Source organism: Panthera tigris, chromosome B3 (assembly GCF_018350195.1).
Source record: "Panthera tigris isolate Pti1 chromosome B3, P.tigris_Pti1_mat1.1, whole genome shotgun sequence".
Classification (NCBI taxonomy): domain Eukaryota; kingdom Metazoa; phylum Chordata; class Mammalia; order Carnivora; family Felidae; genus Panthera; species Panthera tigris.
Window position 1 is genome coordinate 54153786 of NC_056665.1, and position 23933 is coordinate 54177718.

The window sequence follows — 23933 nt, forward strand, 5'->3', positions numbered from 1 at the left end:
GTTTTGTGTTATACTATCACACAGCTGTACAATATAATCTCTTTTTTAAGATATGTAGTGTTTTTTCGTTTGTTCTCAGCTTGTCTGTTTCCTTTGGATTTTTTCCCCTCCTTGTTAACTGGGCCCTTTTTGCTATTTGGAGGCTTTCACCAGGTGTCTAGTGGTAACCTGGCTCTTATTTATGGGTGTTGATTTTCGGTCTGGTGGTCTTCATTGTGGGCTCATTAAGTGTTTTAGCCATACTTTTCACTAGAGTATTTTAACTGTATTTGGAGGCAAAATTTTGGTAAAATTATTGCCTGCAATAACATGAGACACAGAAAATGTACCTAATGCACTCATGGCATTGGGTGAGATTTTAAGGCAGAATTAAAAAAAAAAAAAGCTGGCTGCTATTAGCTGCAATTGACAAGGTGCTTACTCAAAGAGACAGCTCAAAAATAAAGAGGTGGGTACACAGATTTGAAAGGGAATACAGAGCCTAAGATGGGCAGGGCTGCAAAATGAAATGTTTTTCACCAAATCAAATGTGTGAAAGTTAAATGTAGCCTTAGGACAAAGATCAAATCCAGGGTCCTGCCTATTACCATGGCCTCAAGAAAAAGGCCCAATAAAGGGTATAACAATACACTCATTTTTCTAAGACCTCTGAAGGGATGAAGGGGATGCCTTTCCCCTGAACTAAAGAACTACCAGAATGATTAAGGGATTAATATAAGATTTATATGCTCAAGACGTAGAGGTCTACGAACAGTCATGAGTACTTGGAGAATCTCTGGCTGAACTGGTTAATGACTGTTTCTCTAATACTCTTGTGCCGCAGTCTTCGAGCCCTTTACTCCTACAGCAACTCCCATATTTGGGTGAACCCTAATTCCTTTACTAAACCTTTATTCATGTAATACTTGTTATGAATCTGCTTTCCTCACCAAATCTGGACTAAAATATGTGGCTGTCCTAGAAGAGAGACTAAAATAAAAATTTAATCTATCACTTTATTAGAAGAGGCAATCCATGCCAGTGAAACCAAGGAAGAAAGGCTAGCAAGGATGAGAAGCAAATGCACATTGATGTTACTGTATAGCACTTGGTTTCTGTTTCATCAAAAGCCATGAAGACATTGCCACTCACTTGGCAAATAAACTTGCCCAGCTACATGGTATATTTCTAGGCAGGGGGGTTAAACACTGTGCCTCAAAGCAGTCTTCCAGAAGAAAGAGAGAAATTTATCTGACAGCCTCTTTTAGTTCATTGATCCAAATTTTCCGAACAGATGGTTCACTGCTCTTCCACATGCATCCCCTGGCCCTCTTGACAGTCGCTGGGGAGACTCTGTGATATGGTGCTTCCTAGAGTGCAGAAGTGTTGAGATAGGCCAGGGATTCTGAGAATGTAGCTAGCTGACCTCAGGCAGAGGTCACACAAGCCTGCTGGCAGTCTGTCAGTCTATGTACGGTGGTAGTTATGGCAAAGCAAGTGGTTAGTGGCCTGGGAAACAGTGGGGCCAAGAATCTGAGAAGGCACTTGAGGAAGATGTGTCTGATACTGTACCCAAAGATAAAGTATTTATTGGCACAATAATGCTATCTAATAAACAGCTTGAAAACATCAGTGGCATAACAATGGACATCCCTTGCTCATACATCTGGAATCAGAAAAGTGTCAGGTGATTCTGTTGATCCTGGTGAAGATCGTTCACATATCTGGGGGTTGACTGGCCGTCAGCTAATCTAGACAGGATTCAGCTGGGGTAACCAACAACTTGGCTCTGCTCCATGAGTGCCTAACTTTCCAGCAGACTAACCCAGGCACAAATGTGCTTATGGCAATAGCAGAAAAGTAAAAATACACTAGACCTTTGGAAATAAATATGGCCCAGAATCAGAGTGAAAGGGTACTTCAAAGAAGAATGAAAAAGGACCTTGAATACAGGGAAAAGTAAAGAATTAGGGACATTTTTACATCTTAACATACCAAAGAAAAACAAACCAATTCATTGTTCTAAAAGGTGTTATTGTTTTCCTGGGAAAAAACTTGAGATTTTATCTGGCCTTAATTATAAATCAGGCTTTTTACAAAGCATGCGGGTCATCTTTCTTATGCCAGCTGTAAGATGGGGGTAAATCCCCTCCCTCTTACCTGTTATGTTCAGTTGGTTTGTAGAGCCTATTAAGTGGCAATAGATTTTGGCTCAAGGAAGTCCAAATCTAGCCCAGAGAAATCCAACTTTGGATTTCAATTCGGGGCTTCCTCTGTTCCCAGGACCAAATTCTAAACACGAAGAAATCCATTTTAATTCCATTCTTATAAAATAAATGCTAAATAGGCAAGCCAGTTGATGTGTTTGGCTCAGACTATAGGACTAAAAATGTTCAAACCATATATAATCCACATTACTTTTTATAAATAGCATAATAAAATGGTGACTTCAATAAACCCAATCAGAAGTCCCAGGTTCTACCACTAACTGTGTGACATATGGGCAACTTACTTAGTCTCTTTAGGTCACAGCTGCCTATATAATCAGGAATTGCTCTAAATTATAATGTTGCAAGTATCCTGTATCCACAGGATGTGAGTAGGCATTACTCACTCAAATAAGTTTAAGAAATACTAACTTAAATAAATTCAAAATGTTTACTTCAAGACTTTTCAGCACTTTTGAGCTGTACCTTTTGAATCTCTAAGAGGGGAATATAATGTGCAGCAAACAATTTTAACCAATGACTCATTTTTTCATAAAACATGTTATATGTCACAATGAATATACTTTGGTAAACATACAGTTATTGCTAGCATCCACATGGTTCAATTTATCAGTCAAGATCCCAGAAAGAGAGGGCAACTTCATATAGGGGCATGGGAGAAGAATATAATAAAATGACAATTTACAAAGGTGTAGGTAGGGTTTAGGGAGACCAAAAAGGAGTAATGAACTACTCTGGGGCTAGTTACAACTGGGAGCCATTACTTCCCATAACGGAACAGGGACCTGAAATTAGAGAGGGTAACTTGAATAACTGCCTGGAAAGAGATGCCTGATAGGATGGTCTTCTGTAGAGGGACACAGCCAATCCATGGTGACCTGGCAGGTAAGGATCCAGGGAAATAAATTAACACAGCTTCATTTTCCTTTCAACCTCCAGTCTCTTGCTAGTGCTTTCATCTGTTGAACCTAACCGAAAGCCAGAGAGCAAGGGGACCTACCTCAGAGGAGAGCAGAATGGAAAAGGGTGGTGGATGAATCTAAAGGGGCAAATAAAGGCTATTCAGCACAGTAGGGATCCTTTCACAAACAGCTAGATTAGGTGATTAAATGATGTCCTCAGGACTCAGTCTTATCTCTCCACTCCATTTTCCTCTGCTGGCTTCTGGCTTCATTCTAAGGCGAGTTCCCACCATCTGCAGCACAGATGCCATCAGCAGCTCTAGGGTTATAGCATGGTTAGCTCACAATTTCAAATAAAACAATAAAAAGAATAGACACATACATAGCACTGAGTATAGCCAGGTGCTGTTGAAAGCTCCTTAGATACATTAACTCAGTTAATCCTCATGATAATGCTATAAGGTGGCAACTGTACTATCATCTCTTTAGAAATGAAGCAACTGACATATGACTGGTAAGAGGAAAAAGAAAAGCTAAGATTTAGATTCAAGTAGCTAGCTCTAGAATCTGTGCACCATATTGCTTTTTGAAGAATAAACCCTATCTCCTACAGCACTCACATCACTTGTCAGAAAGGATGCTGGGTCATGTGCTCATCCTTGGCTCAACCACCAGGCACTTCGTTTGCTAAACTGGGTCATATGTCCTTACCCATGGTAGGACATGACTGCCAGTAATTTCTGCCTAAAAAAGATGTCAGGCAAATGTAAAAAGCAACAAATGTCCATCACAGGCAGTGTGGACTTACAGAAACAGCCCTAGCCACTAAAGTTGCAAGTCTATGGGGCGCCTGGGTGGCTCAGCCGGTTGAGCGTCCGACTTCAGCTCAGGTCACGATCTCACGGACCGTGAGTTTGAGCCCCACGTCAGGCTCTGGGCTGATGGCTCGGAGCTTGGAGCCTGCTTCCAGTTCTGTGTCTCCCTCTCTCTCTGCCCCTCCCCCATTCATGCTCTGTCTCTCTCTGCCTCAAAAATAAATAAACGTTAAAAAAAAAAAAAAAAATTTTAAAGTTGCAAGTCTAGTTCTGCCTATGTTTGCCACAAACCTCAAGCCAAGTATTTATGACTTCATTTTCAGTGAGGAGATTCTGATCCCATCTACCTCCAAATGTGGTAGTGGATATAGACAGAAAAATATGAAGATCCCTAAACAACTATTATATCTAATTACATAAACATAACATATATTAAAATGTAGTAATGAACTGAGATATACCCAACTTGAGCAAATAACTTCTGAAATGAGTGTTTCAGTCAATACTATCTCTAAAAATTCCCTTAGAAAATGAGGTAAATGAATGAAACCTTATTTTCTCAAGTGATCTAACAGACATTATATATTAATATTTCCTAAGAATAAACAAAGCACAAGTAAAGGTTTATTGATTTTTAGCAAAATAAAATGACATAAGTAGCTTTTTAAAAACTAATGGATAAGTTTTCTCATTTCCTTGTCTCCAGAACATTTGGCATTCTTTATCAGCTGGTACATAAAAGAGTAGAAAAATAAGAGATTGTCATATTGTCCTTGGTATTTCTCTTTTAATATATCAGTATGGTAGTCTACTAGAAAGTAGTAAATAGCTTCAATTGTGGAAAGGAAGGTGTCTGGCTTTCCTTTTTGATGGCGCCAAAAGCAAGTTTTTCTTGTTTTCAATTCAACTTGTAACAGTCCTGCCAAAAACAAATAAGTATAAATATTTTTTATTAACCACAGGATCTGGCAGAATAATGATAATTTCTCTTAATTATTTTAAGAATTTTTTTAAGAGAATAGACAGGTTCCTTTAACCCCAACCAAATAGGGTATTTTCTTAAATGCATTAAGGTAAATACAGAAGCAATATAAAACACAGAACAAAATCTTATACATAAATCTTAGAACTTGCAACCATGAGTTAAAAGTAATCAAGATGCTATTTTCTATCTACCAGTGTCTTTTTACATTTTAACCAGTGACAGGACTAAATTCACCAATATTCAGAAGGTTTCATTTCCTTGATAAACTGACATTTCAAACATCATTCTAAAACTCACTGAGAGAGATAGGCAGGTTAATGGTCCTTAATATAGTTAAAGTTGACTTCTGGATTATCACTTTTTGGCTATATATTCATGAACAGAGTACCTAATGTTGTTTCTTTGGCTCTGCCACATCTGTACATGAGGCCTCAATGACACAGTCAGCTAGAATGTCTTACTCCTGTGCATTTAAAGAGGAAATAATTCATGAAATCACAGAACAGTTCTTTGACCTCTTAAAACTCAGATGTCAACATACAAACCCAAAATGCTTTTAGCACCTTAGACCACTACTTAGATTCACATTATATTTATTTTGCTATACTTTTTATAAAGCATATTTATTTCAAAGTGAGAAAGTAGTATTAAAGGGAGAAGGGAGTATTAAAATGAGCCTCCCTACCCAGATAAGGAACTTTTGAGTTACCAATGATTCCCTACTATCACACCTCTCTTTAACCTAAAAGCTACTTCAGAAATGCAGCAAAGAATGACAAGAAATAAAATACTGTAAAAAATTAAGATTTTTAAGAGATAAGGAGGATCAAATGTCTACATAGGACTTGCAGGGGGAGAGAACAGAGAATGGAGGAGAGATAGTATTTAAAGAGATAATGTCCATGACTTTTCCATAGACTATTTTTAAAAATGCAAAGCCACAGATCCATGAAATAATGTATCTCAAGCAGAATAAATCTACAGAAATCAAGGCCTAGATCCATCACACAATAGAATAACTGCAAAAGAGCAAAGTTAAAGAGATTTTTAAAGCAGGGATTAAGAAGTGGCAGATCATATACAAAAGAATGGTAACGGGAATGATAGGAGACTTTTTATCAGCAATAGTAAAGTACTGAAGACTCCAGAATAAAACCTTCAAAGTGTCAAGAGAAAAAACTAACAACCTCAAATTGTGTACTCAGCAGAACTATATATTAATAACAGGAATGAAAACATTAGTAAAGTAACAAAAACTGAACACATGCCAACAGGAAACCAAATGAAAGTAATTGCTAAGGAATGTATTTCAGCAAAGACAGTCTGGGTTAAAGGAAAGGTGAGCAAAGAAAACAATAAACATCTATGCAAATCCAAATAAATGCTACCTGAATGAAACAAAAACAATAACCATATCTAATCTGTGGGCTGAAGATACAGGACAGAACAAAAATAATGAAGAAAATAACAGTAACTTAGTGAACAAGGAGGAAGTTGAATCAAACATTGTCTGCTAAGTGCTTAGCGTGTTCAAAAGTGAAGGTTAAAATCTTGTTTAAAATACTGTTTGACTTCAAATAAGTTGCATGTGCAGAGTACAATTTTCTAAAAGAACCAAAATAGGAATATTACAGAATGGAAAAAGATAAAAACTTGAAAAAAAGTCAACAACAAAAAAAGTAAACAACAGGACAGATAAAATTGATGGTAGAAATACATCCCAAAATATCAATACTCATAGCAAACATGAATAGATGAAACCCTCCATGTAAAAGATTCTGAGACTGAAACACAGGATGACCTCTACAGTCTGTCTACAGGGCTTCCCTCAACATCGGAGGGTCAACCCGGAGGTCTGAGCTGACACAGTAAAAAAACAATAAATTAATTAGATGTGTAAGAACTGCAAAGGAAGAAACACAATTGACATTACTTACAGAGAAAATACTTTTAAAATCAATAAACAAATTACTAAAAATATAGTGTCTTAGGGTAGAAAGGATTTATACAAGACATAGCAAGTGCTCAACATGAAAGATTGAATTCTACATCAAGAATTTCTATTCCTCAAAAGATACCATAAAGAAATTTAAAAGATGAGTCATAAGCTACAAGGAGATATTTCAAAACATTATTATATACATTCTAGTAGATCTAAAGAATTCCTACAAATCAATTTTAAAAAATTAGAAAGATGCACATAATTGTTTCACAGAACGGGATGCGTGTGGCCAAATAAATGAACAAAAGGATGCTCAATCCAATTATTAACTAAGGGAAAGGCAAATTATGATCACAATGAGATGCCACTTTATACCTGCTAGACTGGCAAAAATCAAACATCTGACAATACCAAGATAGGAGGCATCATGGATCAATGGGGACTCTTATACATTAATGACGGGTGTATAAATCTGTATACCCACACTTTGGAAAACAGTTGGCATTACCTTGTAGAAGTGGGCATTCTCATATGCAACAACCCAACGATTCCACTTCAAGGTATGTTTCCTTAAGGAACCTTGTACATGCATAAGAGTATTCGCAGATGCATAATTTGTAAGAGCATAAACTAGAATTAACTCAAGTGTTTCATCAATAGGAGACTAGATAAACTGTAGTATATTCACACAGATAATACACAGCAGTGAAAATGAATAAACTAGAGTTAATCATGTAACAACAGGGGTAAACCTTAGAAACAAAATGGTGACTTTAGATTGCAGGTCCCCGGGAATACAACATGCAGGTCAAAATAAAAAAACTAAATAACAAAGATTATGAAAGCTGATGCATATAAATAAAACACAAAGGAATGATGAAAACATAATTCAGGAGAAAAGTTACCTCTGATCAGGGGAGAAGGGGAGTCACGCAGGGAAGAACATAGGTAGATAAGTTATTGATACAATTCTGGTGCCTGGGTTCTTAATTATTCATTATATCACCATGTGCTATAACATTATATTATATATATATATATGTTCTTTCACATGTGTTATAACTTAGTTTAAAAAGTAATATAAATAACACCTTTGCCTATTTAGTGGCAGAATGAGAGCCAGAAGTCAGGTCCCAGCCCTGTTCTTCCCATTAGGCTTACAATACAAATCTAATCATGTCAATGTCTGGCATTAAGTTCTCTACAAGTGTCATAGCACCTGTGGAAAAAAAGACCGAATTCCCAGGCATGATATTCAAGGGCATTCACAGTTTGTATTTCTTCACAGTTATTTCTCCTACCATTCTTATATACGTACACATTCTACACCATATTCAACTTTTTCAGTGTCCTGAATGTAAAATGATGTTTTTATATCTTTGTGTATATGCCATTCCCTTTGACTGAACTGCCCAGGCCTCAGCCCTTTATCCATCAAGATTTCAACAGAAACAGTTAATCCTTCAGGGAATCCACGAAGAACAGGATTGTGTCTCCTCAATGCTACCCCTGCATCTAAAATTTATTGAATTTTCTTACCTGCTTACTTGTCTGCCTCCTGTAATAGATTACATGGCAGACAATGTCCACTATCTTCTCAATATTCATGTTCTCCTTCTCTCAATATTAACAAACCTCAATCCTGTTCAGTATGGCAAGTGTCCAGCTAAAAATAAAAACTATGTCCCAGCTCTACTCATAGCCAGAGTGGTCATGTGAACCATTCTGGCCAAAGAAGAAAAAATGAAAACTCCTAGGAGAAAATTCCAAGAAAGCTATTATTATATTATATATTTATTTTTCAATGAAAGAGCCAGACTCAGTGGGCATATAACAACTGGAATATATATGGTTTGTCTTGGGACCTAGCAGCTATCTTACAAGGATTAAAGTGATGGAGGAATAAAATGGAATGAGTATGAATCTTTACAGGCATTGTGAAGTCCTTATAATAGCTTGGACTACCTATTTCTGGACTTTTACCCATGAAAAGTAAACTCACTACTTGTTTTAAGATTCCATCTGGGTTTCTGTTTCATATGGGGAGACACAACCCTAACTAATAGCCACTGTGATCAACTAGAGGGTAGAGAGATTGCTCTATTCTCCTTTCTATTCCCCAATCTAGGACATCACCTATCCAGGAGCAGGTGTTCAACAAATATTACTGAATGAATGGACAAATCACAACCTTTAAAGTATTCTATCTGGGTATTTTGAAAATATTCCAATTTGATTTTTTTTAATGTTTTATTTATTTTTGAGAGAGATAGACAGAGTATGAGCAAGGGAAGGGCAGAAGAGAGGGAGACACAGAATCCAAAGCAGGCTCTAGGCTCCGAGCTGTCAGCACAGAGCCTGATGCCAGGCTCAAACCCACAAACTGTGAGATCATGACCTGATCAATGGATCCACCCAGGTGCCCTGAAAATATTTCAGTGTGAATAATTTTGATTCAAAGATACACAAAAGTTGTAACAACCCAAACCAAACTCTTTTGACTATTTGTATTAATGTTGACTATATCCAAGAAGTAAAGGCAAACATTTGAAAATGTCCTAATTAGTACAATTAAAATGTTAACATAGGATTTGATATCACAATGCAATTTCTAAAAAACAAACCAAAAGTAACTACTAAATAATGCTGGTTTCTAATACACCTAATATGTTCTAAAATGTTAAGTATAAAAATCAAGAGTTAGTGATTATTACCATTAATCCATCCTGTTTTAAAGATTTTCTTAGAAGTATTTAGAACCTTTGAAAACACACTGAAAAACACAGGCATGGGATTATATAGAAAATATTTATTTTTAAAAGCTCAACACATATATTAAAAAATTCTTTTGCTAACATTTTTTGACAATCAATAATTTTATGATGAAATCAGCAAATCTTTTTTAGCAGAATTTTAAAGCAGATAATTATAAATGGCTTTTCCCTTCAAAATTATTGCCTGAATTTCTTCAACTGAAAAGTAAGAGTAAAAATCTTGAGCTATCCTCATACTGTCGTTGTGAGGACTGAATGAGGCAGTATATGATACAGCACTCACTTACACACTGATTACAGTTCAGGCAATGCTTTTAATCTAAAAAAAAGCAGTCACTTTAAACATTATATGAATACAGTCAAAATGAAGGGAGATGGCTGGCTAATTAAAAAAAATTTTTTTTAAATGTTTATTTATTTTTGAGAGAGAGAGACAGAGACAGAGCATGAATGGGGAGCAGCAGAGAAAGAAGGAGACACAGAATCTAAAGCAGACTCCAGGCTCTGAGCTGTCAGCACAGAACCTGACACCGGGCTCAAACTCACAAGCAATGAAATCATGACCTGAGCTGAAGTTGGATGCTTAACTGACTGAGCCACCCAGGTACCCATAAAACAAATTATAATATAATCCCAGTTTTTATAATTTGGACTGCCTCTCCAACAAAAGCAACCATCCTTCCTCACCACCTTCTTCTAAGGCTTCCTATGGTGAATCTTCAAGAATGTTATATCACTCTTCACGTGTAAGTTCACATTTTATGATTAAATTATGCACTCAACCTTCAAATGTTTTATTTTGCCAAGAGTAAAACATTCAGAGCTATTTCTCTGTAAAATGTGGCAAAACAGTATGTTTCTACATTTTTAAAGAGATTCTTAACCTCTGCATTCATAAGATAACCGAAACAATTTCCAATACATTACATTTGAGGGTTTTATCTGAGGTTTAAAGCTGGTGTGTTCATGATGAATGGATAAAGAAACTGTGGTTTATATACACAATGGAGTACTACATGGCAATGAGAAAGAATGAAATATGGCCCTTTGTAGCAACGTGGATGGAACTGGAGAGTGTAATGCTAAGTGTAATAAGCCATACAGAGAAAGACAGATACCATATGGTTTCACTCTTATGTGGATCCTGAGAAACTTAACAGAAACCCATGGAGGAGGGGAAGGAAAAAAAAAAAAAAAAGAGGTTAGAGTGGGAGAGAGACAAAGCTTAAGAGACTCTTAAAAACTGAGAACAAACTGAGGGTTGATGGGGAGGTGGGAGGGAGGGAAGGATGGGTGATGGGTATTGAGGAGGGCACCTTTTGGGATGAGCACTGGGTGTTGTATGGAAACCAATTTGACAATAAATTTCATATATTGAAAAAAAAAAGCTGGTTTGTTCAGTTTAATCCCATCAAATGATAAAATGTTTTAAAACCCAAAGGCAATGATTTATAGCAAACATGGGTTGTGTCTTGAGGAAGTAATTTGGTTTTTCTGGAAACTGTTTTTTCACATATACAGAGACTGTTAAGTATGTGCAAAGCCTGAAGTAGTCCCTGTGGTGCAATAAGGCACTAGAAGGGAGAGGGGTTGAAGTAGGACATGCAGATTTCATGGTTTTGAAGGAATTAAGAAATCCCCTTTTATTTTTTATTTTTTTTTTAAATTTTTTTTTTCAACATTTATTTATTTTTGGGACAGAGAGAGACAGAGCATGAACGGGGGAGGGGCAGAGAGAGAGGGAGACACAGAATCGGAAACAGGCTCCAGGCTCTGAGCCATCAGCCCAGAGCCTGACGCGGGGCTCGAACTCACGGACTGCGAGATCGTGACCTGGCTGAAGTCGGACGCCCAACCGACTGCGCCACCCAGGCGCCCCAAGAAATCCCCTTTTAAAAATACAGGATACCTACTATGTGATCTGGAAAGGAATAACAGAAATTTTGGTACAAATCTGATTTGAAGCCTTAATTTCAAATATGAACACTCTGAAAACAGATTTTTGAATTGTGCCTCAATAATTCCTTTTATAGTTTTTTTAACTGCTTTCACTCATGTTCTTTCATTTCATCCTTTCAATTACCATATAAGATAATTGTAAAGAAAGTAGTTCAGAAAAATCTTCAAACTGAGGAATAAGGTGCTGCTGTAACCATCCAATGCAGTGTGGCAGGGAGTGCTCCAAAGAGTCGGGCCTTAGGGCTCCATCCCTCTATTAAATATCAGCAAAAAGATTCTTCTAGGTCTTATACTCTGTAGTTTCTTTGTCTCTCTCCTTCCCACTTCCCCCCCCCTTTTCCCCTCTCTCTCTCTCTCTCTCTCTCTCTCTCACACACACACACACACACACAATTTCTCTGTCTCTATCTTTCTGCTTATCATTCTCACCAACAAACACACAGGTATGCACACAATCAGAATGACAAAGCAATCTTACCAACATGTATGTTGACCTCAGAGGTATGAACTATGTAAATTAAATCTAGTATTGTCACTCACGTTAGTTTGAGATTAGTTAACACAAGTTAAACTCCAAAGAAGTGTCATAAACTTTCTTTTCTAGGTGATGTGCATTTTTAACAATAGCCTGAGAAAGGGTCTCCCAGGTTGAAACTGTTTTGGCAACTGTCTAAAACCAACTGGGTAGCTCTCTTGCCTTCTAATCAAACATGGTACACAAACAAAGTTATCAAGAGCTGGAAATAAATCTAAAGTATTTAGAGAAACTACTGAAAAACCCTGAAGAACTAAGTAAGGTGCAAGTAAACAAGAGAGGTAACATGAGTTCCTGTTCTTCAAATTACTAGCTCTGCTAGTTGGGCAAGTGAAGAAACTCTTTTAAACCATTTTATTAGGAACTAAACTTTTCACTCTAAGAGACACAGAAATACAAAGGTAAAACAAAAGAAAGAAAATCCCTGGGAAGTTAAATCTTGGAATTGGAACTATCCATGTGAACTCATGATATATGTGCATTTTCCTTGGCTCTATCCACTGTAGCAATGACATCCAAGTTGTAATAAACTTACCAGCTCTTGATTTCTAATATTAGTCCCCACTAAAAAGAACCACAGCTCCTTTGTATAATCAATCATTGGTTCTAGATCTGGGGCAGGAAAAAAGTACAAGTGAACTTGGGACATCCTGTTGTACCAGAAAAGACTAATGAGGCCATGACACAGACAGGGCTTGAAGGCCTCCACTAGCAAAAGTTGAGACAACGTGGGCATCAAAAAAGATACAATCACAACATATTACGTATGATGAACTAAAATGAAATCTAAAAATGTACAGTGACCTCAAAAAGGGGCAGGGGGAGAGTGAAAAAAAAGAAGGGGGGTGTGGAGAAGAGTTCTTTACATAAGAAAGCCAGCTAACAAATGTAAAAGAAATGTCATCATTTTGCAATCCTTGATGTAAGTACTGATTTAGGCAAGTCATCAATGAATACTAAAACCACTCAGTGAACAGCAGTTGGGAAATAGACAGTTTACAGTCTCGAAGCGTCACCCCACAGGTTACTACTACTAGTGTCAAAGAAGAAAACAAACCTTTATAATGGGGAGACCTGGCAATCACCACTTTAATTAATTAAAGCTGTTACCAATAACGGAACTTACATTATATGCCTCTTGATTTGATGCAATAAGTATATAACTTTACCTATGAATAGGGTAATCATATAATTAGTAAGTTAAAGAGCTTCATTTCTGAGAATGAAAGGGAATGCTGTTAATAATCATATCAGAACAAGTATAAACTGGAATTGCCATGGACAACCCTAGATTTATCCTTATCACGATGTATCCTTGCAAAAATACTGAAGTGAATCTAATTATGATGGAGCATTCAGACAACTGCCCGGTCCTCCTCACGCCAGCCAAAGTCATAGAAAACAAAAACAGGAGAAGCTCTATGTTAAATCAGACTGAGGACGCCTAATAACTACATGGGATATGAAGGAAAAAAGAGCTACAAAAGATACTTTGGGTCGATTAGGGAAATGTGAATATGGACTATGTTCTGTATTACAGATTAGAGAACTTTTGTTAATTTGCTTAGAGTGATAATGGTATTGTGACTTTGCAATTATTCTTAAAAGATGTACAGTTAGGTATTTAAGGGTGAAGTGTTGCCAAGTCTGCAACTTACTTTCAAGCAGTTCAACCAAAAATGAATGATATATCTAAGTATAAACACACATATAATAGAGAATAAAACAAATGTGGCAAAATGTATGGGTATTCAGTGCAATTCTTCCAATAATCTGCAGGTTTGAAGTTTTTTTAAATGAAAGTTGGGAGACAGAGCAATCCATAGAAAATTTGTTTTTCTTACCTTGAAGTCTCTCATCAGTGAATATTTTGTTTGTTTGGTTCCAGGTGCTATCGATAAATATAATTTTTTTCAGTGTTGTGTCTTGGCCCTTGCTGTCATTTAAATCCTGTTCTTCAGTTTTCTTGCGCTTAACAGATGGCTTCTCAGGGTCATTTTTGTCTCTAACATTATTTTGAATCCTTTTTTGCAGATGAAAAGAAAGATCTTTTATTGAAATAGACTTAGGTCCAGGAAAAACCAGTGCAACCTAAAGCAAAGAAACTTAAGTTAGCAGTGTGCTATTATGATCTTTGAAATGAATAAATTCTGACTTAAAACTTGACAAGAAACAAACATGTTGAATATGTTCCCATTATGTTCATAATATGGTTTCTTAGTTCGTATCAAATTAGATCTGTATGTACTATAGTTAGGAAAATGGAGAGGGAAGAAAGTAAAAGCAGGGACAGTAATATTGGCAGTAAGTAAAAACCTGAAGAAATAATGCAGAAAAACTATATAAAGTGGAAAGACGAGATTCAAAAAAGCCTTAACAATCTAAAATCATTTGATCTTTGAAGATACCAATGAAGTAAATAATTTGTATGTTTATTGCTATAAAAAAATAACTCTAGGTCATTAAGAAAATATTAAATTATGTTCAAGTAAGCTTATAAAGGTAATGGAATTTAAAATTCATTTTTAGAGACACCTGGGTGGCTCAGTTAAGCATCCAACTTCCACTCAGGTCATAATCTCCCTGTTCTTGAGTTTGAGCCCTACATCAGGCTCTGTGCTGACAGCTCAGGGCCTGGGACCTGCTTCAGTTTCTGTGTCTCCCTCTTTCTCTGCCCCTCCCCCACTCACACTCTGACTCTGACTCTCTCTCTCTCAAAAAAAAAATAAACATTAAAAAAATTCATTTTTAGACTTAATGTGAAGAGTTGTAAAAAAATAAGCTGCCTACTTCATGGTCCTTTTCTTCATATTCTGGAATACAAGGATACGTGTAAATATTTACAAATTCAGGTGCTAATAGTTTTGCATGTACAGCAGTACTTTTGCCATCTGTTTCATTTGGATGTTTAATGATGTCAATCTTCAGTGGAAGCTAAAATTAAAAAAAAAGAGAAATCAACACAACAAACATAAAAATTCTAATTTTTATGTTAATAAAAATAATCTTTAAGGCCAAAAAAGTAAGTTCACACTAAGCTCCTACAAATATAATTTGAAAATCATACATTTCTAAACTAGAATATTAAGAATTCTAAGAGCCATAAAGCAAACCCAAATTTCTTCCTTGATATTGTTGATCAAATACTAAACAACTATTTCCAACTCCTTTAACATAGAATCTGCTCTTAAAGCAAAGTTTCAAGGTCATTTTCATTTACGTTACATAGGCAGGGAGCCCAATTCCTTGCATTTCAGTATCTGTGCCAAGAACATTTTTTATAATTTCTATAAACTCTAGGTTTATTAATTTTATGACACAATAAAAGGAAATATAAGTTTGGGCAAAGGCTTCACATCTAAACTTCAAGTCAAATTTTATTCCCTACATGTCCTTCGAGATCAAAGGTATTACCCTTTGTTGTGAACATCATGATTCTCATCAGTGGCCTTTCACAGCAAAAATGAAATAATCGTCAATTGGAAAAAGTAACAGGTCCAAGAGGTGCACACTTTATATAAAAATTAACTCTCTTCAAAATAATTTTGTCTATTTTCCTTAAAGCTTCTTTGTTATGGATTATGTCCTGCCTCTTTGTAAAAATAATATTCTCTTGCATTTCTTGAGTGAGATTTTACTATCATTTCACTGACTTGTTTGATTTAGTTTTCTGTATAATGCATATACAGGTGCTACAGTCAGGAGTATGAAAATGAAAGCCAAGTCATATCCCCCCCATAACATATAAGAAACTCTAAGTTGGATTCTTCACTGATTATAAATGATTTATTTGTTATGATAAACACTCTTCCAGCTTCCGCTTTACCCAAAACAGGATTTTAGGTAGGATTCTAGGTATTTACCCTGGGGCAAGTTATTTTACCCTGGAGTACAAAACTATTTTTGTTTTTTAAAATAGCTTTAATAAAGGGATAAAATAGGTATAATAAATGCCACATATTTAAGGTATACAATATAATGAATTTTAACACCCTTGAGTTCATCACCACAATCAAGATCACAAATTTATCTGTCGCCCCCAAAAAGCCTTCTTGTGCCTCCCTCCTTCCCCTTTCCCCATCAACTACCACTCACAGTCCCTAGGCAATGATGATTGCTCTGCTATCACTATAGGTTTGCATTTTCTAAGGTTTTATATAAATGAAATCATATGGTATATGCTCTTTTCTTTTTCTGTTGGGGTTTCTTTTTTTTGGTTCTTGAATATGTATTTTTTACTGAAATAATCATTCATAAATTAATATACAAATATGGTATGTACTCTTTTCATCTGACTTCTTTCACTCAGAATAATTGTTCTGAGAGTCATCCATATTGTTGTACGTATCATTAATTCTAGAGCTGGTTTTTAAAGGAGCAGTTGCCGCACGCTACTAGATGGTCCCAACTGCACATACTTTACTTTTCTGGGTGACTGTGTGGAAAAGGAGGGTATATATCCCAGAAGGGCCATAAATATGTACCCCAAGTAATTTTCAATTTAGGGTTTCAAACGCCAAATCTCCTTCCCTCCCCACTTGGGCCTAGTGACCAATTAGGGCCAATTGCTTCAAATCACCAAACCAACTTCTAGTTATAGAAAATTTACCATTTAAGTAGGCAGTTCACAAATGATTTTACATCAGTCTACTTCTGGCTGAACTCTACGTCAGAATTTCCTCATGATGCTCAGTCTCAGTTGACACTACATTCCCCTTCCCCAGGGTCTCTCAGTCCCAGGTCAGCATTATCTTAGCCCAGGGCAGATAGAAAGAGGAAAGAAGAAAAAGAAAGCACATTGTGACAAAGTATTCTATTACTAGTAAAACTGACTTTCTTCTATGGCTGATGAGTAGAGCTGAAAATTCCAAAGGTGACATTTCTGATTAACTGGCTATGTCTGAAGGGTACCATTTACATCAAGGACATAGAGTGTTACTCATATATTTAAAAGTCATGTACCTAGCCTATCATGGACTAAATTCTACAAGTATAAGACAATTATGCAAACTTTGTGCTCAAGAAGTATCCTGGGACCCAGTATAGGTCCCTGAAGTTTCTGATACTATGAAACAAAAGCACAGATCAAATTGTGGAAATAATACTGTTTGTACTCTAGTTCACACATTTTAAAGGAAGATACTTCTTAAATAATGACAGGGTACAGAGTAACACCAGCAGTGTTTACCATAGTTCAAGTAGAGATGTTCTGTTTTCAAATATGTAAAGAACATCTGTTCTCTAACACCTATAATTCCTATAAAATATTTACCAAATCTTTCTGCCCCAATTTATTAAAATGCCATTAGCAGGAACCCTAAGCCTTTTCCTGTGTGATTATCAACTTTCCCAAAAAACAGTCTTTTAAATTCTAGGGTTCTAGGGGCGCCTGGGTGGCTCAGTCGGTTAAGTGGCTGACTTCAGCTCGGGTCATGATCTCGCGGTCCGTGAGTTCAAACCCCGCGTCGGGCACTGTGCTGACAGCTCAGAGCCTGGAGCCTGTTTCAGATTCTGTGTCTCCCTCTCTCTGGCCCTCCCCCGTTCATGCTCTGTCTCTCTCTGTCTCAAAAATAAATAAACGTTAAAAAATTTAAAATAAATAAATAAATAAATAAATAAATAAATAAATAAATAAATAAAATAAATTCTAGGGTTCTAGGGGCACCTGGGTGGTTCAGTCGGTTAAGCCTCCTACTTCAGCTCAGGTCATGATCTTGCGGTCTGTGAGTTCGAGCCCTGTGTCGGGTTCTGTGTTGACAGCTCAGAGCCTGGAGCCTGCTTTGGATTCTGTGTCTCCCTCTCTCTTTCTGCTCCAACCCCACTCACACTCTGTCTCTGAAAAATGAATGAACCTTAAAAAAAAAAATTAAATTCTAGGACTCTACTGAAGATGAAGATTTCTTTTACCTCATGACTTTTTTTTTTGGGGGGGGGGGACTCCTTTTTTAAAAAATACCCAAGAGCATCTTTTACTTATGCATTTCTCATGACATTAAAAAAAATCATATTCTGCATGAAAAGAATCAGTATTTATGAATTTATTCCATAGACTAAACTTTAAAGCTTGGGAGGCACTTACTCATCATGTAGTCGTCTTTCCTTCCCAAGCAGGCTATCTAAAAGCAAATGCTGAATGATTTGTAAAAATAAAGTAAACATTAGAAATAAAAATTTACAGAGTTTTTATTACTATTAATATATGTTAACATACTGAGTTTTATATATGGCCATTAACATATAAACATTTTTAAAAACTCTGCATGATCCGGTAGGCTATTTAGAGTTGATCAAACCCTTGGCATAGTGTTTTGAGTCACTGATTTGGAAAATAATCCTCTATTCTTAAATTTCTATGAAAAGTCAGTATGTTAATGACTTTTATTATTCTGATCTTCAATCCTTTGGAACACAATACATCTTAAAACTTCTAAAAGGATACTCTCTTTATGTGGCTATGATATGAACAGAAGATAGAATAATTCTGTGTATACTTTAAAAGCTATACTTTGAAATGTAACATTCTTGCAAGATAATAGGAAACTTAAAAAAAATTATTTTCCTCAAGTTTTCAGTTTTTTTAAGGTAACTATGAAGCTGATTAGATTCCATGCCTATTTCTTCTTGACCAGTAAACTTTCCAATAGCCTGTAAGTAAGTGTGATTTTAGACCTCTCAGGAGACCATGAACTTGACAAGACAGCATACAAGCCAAAATGAAATCCAAGTAACAAAATATAAGTATTAAAGTATTCTACTTCAAATTTAAATGAATCTTAAAGTCACCATATTAAATATTTTTGAATATACTTTCAACTTATTTTCTTACCAACAAATTCTAATGAGCCCATGTGTAGAGTTTAGTCTCTCTAAAGCCCTAATAGGCAGCAAATTTTACACATTATTTGATTTACTACCCAAGTTCATGTAAATGTTAGACAAGTTGACATATATGTCATAAACTCTTTGATTACAAAGATATCATGGTCTATACACCTTTCACCTACACAGGAGTATCTTGGTAAGCAAGAAAAAGTATAGCGTAAGCAATCAATTCAAATCAATTTTTTAAAATCTGACTTAAATAACTACAATTATAATATGGCCCAATGAATACGTAGCCTTTTCAAGTTTACTTAGTTTAGGTCACTGACATGAGCTCTATCTCCTAGTGTAGGATGGTGGTAATAAGCTTGTTCTACAAAAACCTAAACAAACATCAATCCTAGTTTCTTTAGGATATGTTTTTTTAAAAAGAAGTCCAAGGCCTTGAAGTAGTTTTTGAAGTTCCTTCAGGCAAGCTATATACTTGTCTCTTGTACTATTCATGTTTATGCCATATTTTTTCCTATGTTTTAGATGAATTATAATCATTAATGAAAAAGTAATTGATTTCATTCAAAACAATACTACTCAGACCCAAGTATTTTAGCAATGTGAATCTCTTATTCCAGAGACAAGAAAAAGAAATAGATTTGCCACTCTGTAAGTTTAAATTTTCTATTAATAGTATTCATTCCCACAATGACGCTATTTATCAAGCTTATCAATTATTTTAGAGCAGGTATATATGCGATGTCTTTTTAAAACCTCTTTTCCTACTTTCAAATAATTAAATTTCTTACCAACCTTCACAAGTGGCATCTGCTCAATAGGTACATTTTCAACTGGGACATAACATGTATAGCAATAGAACATTCTTGAACCACCACATTTGAGACATTTTGATCTTCCACTTTGCTGAGCTTTTTGAAGAACTTCTTGAGATGCTAGGCATAAGTTTTGAAGAGGATCTTCTGCAGCTATGGAAGTAGTTTGTGACTGTTGTATTTCCACAAATTTTGAATTATTTTCTTCTTTGTCTTTGAGAAATATAGGTGGATTGACAGACATTTTTCATTCGAACCAAAGTTTAACATCTATTTCTAAAACATACATCATAGGTGTGCTGCAAAAAACAAAAAGTGGGGGCAAAATAAAGATAGGAAATATTTTATACTTGTCTCCACAAAGAAAATCACTCAATTTAATTTAAAACTGTGTGCTGCTGTATTTATTTAAAAATGTTAATAAGCTTTTTAAGCCACTAAATTAGCATGATTTAAAACACAAAATTAAAAAGCAATAATCTCAATATATTACCCTCTGGGCCATTCCCTCCATAAAAATAAAAAGATGCTATCTTAGAAAAGTTATTTAAATATAAAACTTAGGTACCAACAATCCATTTTTTAGTGACTCTTGTTTTATTTGGGAATGTAATGGTTAATATTAGTATCAGCCAGGAATGTATTCAACCCTGTAGGCTCTGACTTTAAACTGATGTTACATGATATCAAATATCAACCTAAATCCTAATGAAAATACAAGGTTCCAGTGAAATCAGTAAAATTTAGTTGGTTATGCTCTAAGAGATATATTCCTCTTCAACTTAAATTAAAACACACACACAAACATAACTAAACATCCACTAAAATAGGATAGGCATCTACTACCAATTATAATTTGTAAACTATCCCAAAAGGTGAAATACATACCCAGAAAAATAAAGTGTGATCTTATAAACTTAAAAATTTTACAAAGTAACACTAATGTCCTCGCTTGAAGATTTCATACTGCTTTTTAAAAATATAAATCATTCAGATGCTTCACTTCTAGAGATAAAATAGTAAAATTACTTTCCCATTTAAATATTTCTTTCAAAGAATAATGGCTGTCCAAACTGTTACTCAAATATTCTGTAAGCAGTTATCTTTTTAGGGAGAAAAGAGACTGGGGACCTTTTGATTTGATATGCATTCCAAAGCTGTAAAATGAGTCTTTCATTATAAAGCCTTATGGCATTGTGGTGTTTAACTATGAGGCCCCAGGCACTTTGAGTACAAACACTAAGAGAAGAAATGCTGTGACTGCAGCAGGAAACTTTTCTGTGGTATCCCAAATAGAAAGTGAACAAAAAGTCCAGTGGAACATAATATTCAACATAATTTACCAACAAGAAGTTAGTAAAACTAGTTTAATTACTCATCAGGAGTTTTTTTTATAGATTTTAAATACCAGTAAGCTTGAGACCCAAAGAAAAAAGACGCTTGTCATTGAAGAAAAATACATTAAAATATACTGGGAAAATAAAATATATTGGCCAAATTTACTCAAAGTAAATTTACCAAGCTGCCTCCTTTTCTTGAGTCTCAGATCCATTTAAGATCATGTGAGAGAGTCTTAGACCTCTCACATGGATGCATACACAAACACAATATTTTGCACACAATTTCATGTGGTTTACAGATCTCTAAAAGTCCATCTACAGACTCAGGTAAAGAAATCTTGACTAAAATTAAAAAAAAAAATCATTCTAAGGACAGGAGCAGCCTTAAAAGTCTGGGAAGAGATACTATTAGTCTCCAGAAATTGGAGCTACAAATCTCTTATTGGGCAACCAAAGGTCAACTGTCATAAGCCAAAAGAGGTCCCATTACTGCACTTAGCAAGCTAGTTAAGTTTCACCTAAATCTTGGTTTGGGTTTGCTCTGGTGTTGCCGGAGGTCCTTATGAAAAAACGTTTTTAGGTTGTAATAGTCTTGAATTACTTCATCATGGGACTCATTCTATAAAAGGAACTGGACTGGACTAATTCAACCTGACTCCACTTTCCTGGGTGTTCCAGTAACTATTTAGAAGGTTTGCATATGCCACCAAAGAACTCAAGCAATATGGGGCTGACGTACACAGTTACTGGGGATGTCAAGAAGGTCAATGTGGTTGCCTGACATTCAGTGGAAAACTACTTGTGAGTTTTTCTAGGGCCCTCTAAGTGCATTCTGCCTCAGAAATATTCCCCTATATTCCGCTTGGCCTTCCAAACAGCCAAATGGATATTAGTGAAGCCTTATATAAATGTCCTTCCTCTACAAAATCAAACAACATAAATACCTATGAGACAGTGAAAAGGAAATGTTTATGGCTCCCCCCTCCCGTTTCACCTATACGCTCACTTATGGCTGTGGTGGCCACACAAAAGAAGCCAAAAGTGGTTAGTTATGGACAGTTCCCTCCAAAGGTCTCCGAAACCACATGACAAGGGCATCGGTCCTGACCTAGCCAATAGCCTGCCTCAAATGTGTACAAATAGTTTGTTGCAAATGTAACGATTCACAACCTTCAAAACATGCTTATGAACATCAAATTCTTTTGAGGTTTATTGATGAAAGTTTTGAGGGTTACTTAGAAAACATAAAAAGAATCTATTCCTAAAAAAGTAATAAATGCCTTGATGGTACACTCATCATTCTGCAAATTAGGGTGAAAACAAATTTTTTACTCCCCCTCTAACCTCTTTTCCCTCAAATCTAATCACTCACCAAGTTCCATCAATTCTACCTTGCATATAATCCTCTATTTTAGTCTCAAAGTCAGGACTCTAGATGTTCTATGGCAACCTCTTAACATCTCTTTAACTTTGCCCATTTATTACTGATTTCACTTATTTAGCATGGAAAAATCTGCTTTTTGTAGTTAGTTGCCTTTTAGCAAAGCTGTCCCTCCTAGCAGTCAACTCTGCAAGAGCAGAATTCTTTACTGATCTCACGTATCTATCTCTGTGTCTTGCGCAAAGGGAGGAATTCCACAATTCCTTATCACATCAAAACCATTCTAAAAAAGAAATCATGTGTATCAATCTCCCTACTGAAGAACCTAACAAACCATCTTTATGGGCCATCTGCAACCTGGTACAAGTGGCAGCATGGCAAATTTTATATATTATATATATACACATATATGTTTTTTGCAAAACGATACTGTTAAAAGTTCCTAGCTACCAGTCACTTTCCAATGGAATACTATATAAAACACCCCAACCATATATTGTAGATCAAGTCACTACTAGATAAAGCATTTTTCCTTAATTTTTTTTCCTTAAGTATTTTGAAGAACCTGGTCACATAATATACACAGGTCCAACATTCATTTTTGAAAAACCCAAGGTGCCACCCTCTTCATGCAGGACCAGTGGCCTCTCCCACATCATCCATCATGTGGTAGGCAGACTATCTTGCCTTAGTTTTTCATGATACACTACGGTTTCGGGCAGAAGTAATACTTAAATGCTGTGGATTTAAGCAGCGATTTTATCATCCAACTCCATGAACTGGCATCTTAAAAGTATTAATATACTTCTTTACTTGTCCTATGTTCCCAAGAAGTAATGCAGACATAAGAAACAGACTCCTTGGCTTATTATGTAACCACTACTTATTATGTTAAATACACTGCACGGCACACTGTGCTTAGCTTCTCCTTCCCTGATTACCAATCCCTCGCAAACCACTCCAAACACTAAAAAATAAATACTTCCTTGGGGACTGCATGCCAGAACAGACTTTCCTTGGCGCGGAAACCACTGAAAAATAATTGTTGGGGGAAAACATTTTTTGTTTTGTTTTGAGGTAAAATTTGGAAGCCTTTTTCCCAAGGGGCCCCACAGGATCCTAAAAAATGCAAGCGCTCGCACAGGGACCAGGGCCCCGCTCACAGGCGACACTCTGCACAACCTCCAATAAGGCCCGGCCAAGGAGCGTCCACTCCCTGCGGACGCACGGCTCAGGCCAGACCACTGGTCCGCAGAGGGACGAGGAGACCCGCACCAGGGATCGGAGTGGGACTCAGACCTGCACCGCCCGCGGGTCCTCGCACAGCTCCACGCGTCTTCGGCTCCCCCAGAGCCCGAGGCGCGCGCCCGGCTGAGGCCGCGCGCGGGCGCGGCGGAGCGCTTTCCGGGAGACACCGGAGGGGGGAGGAGTCCGGCCGTTGCTAGGG

The 23933-nt window shown here is 36.3% G+C and overlaps 1 protein-coding gene across 2 annotated transcripts; it reads right to left on the bottom strand.

Moving 5' to 3' along the window:
• Window positions 1-4526: 4526 nt before the first annotated feature.
• DTWD1 (DTW domain containing 1) lies at window positions 4527-23900 on the bottom strand. 2 transcript variants are annotated; one of them, XM_007081832.2, is made up of 5 exons: window positions 23786-23900; window positions 19746-20064; window positions 14910-15053; window positions 13964-14210; window positions 4527-4843 (listed from the first exon to the last, which is right to left on the bottom strand). In XM_007081832.2, exons 2-5 carry the CDS (start codon window positions 20007-20009, stop codon window positions 4596-4598), a joined length of 903 nt encoding a protein of 300 aa, XP_007081894.1. In that variant the 5' UTR covers window positions 20010-20064; window positions 23786-23900; the 3' UTR covers window positions 4527-4595. The 2 variants fall into 2 exon arrangements, with proteins under 2 accessions (XP_007081894.1, XP_042844846.1); XM_042988912.1 differs by having other exon boundaries at window positions 23762-23900.
• Window positions 23901-23933: the final 33 nt, after the last annotated feature.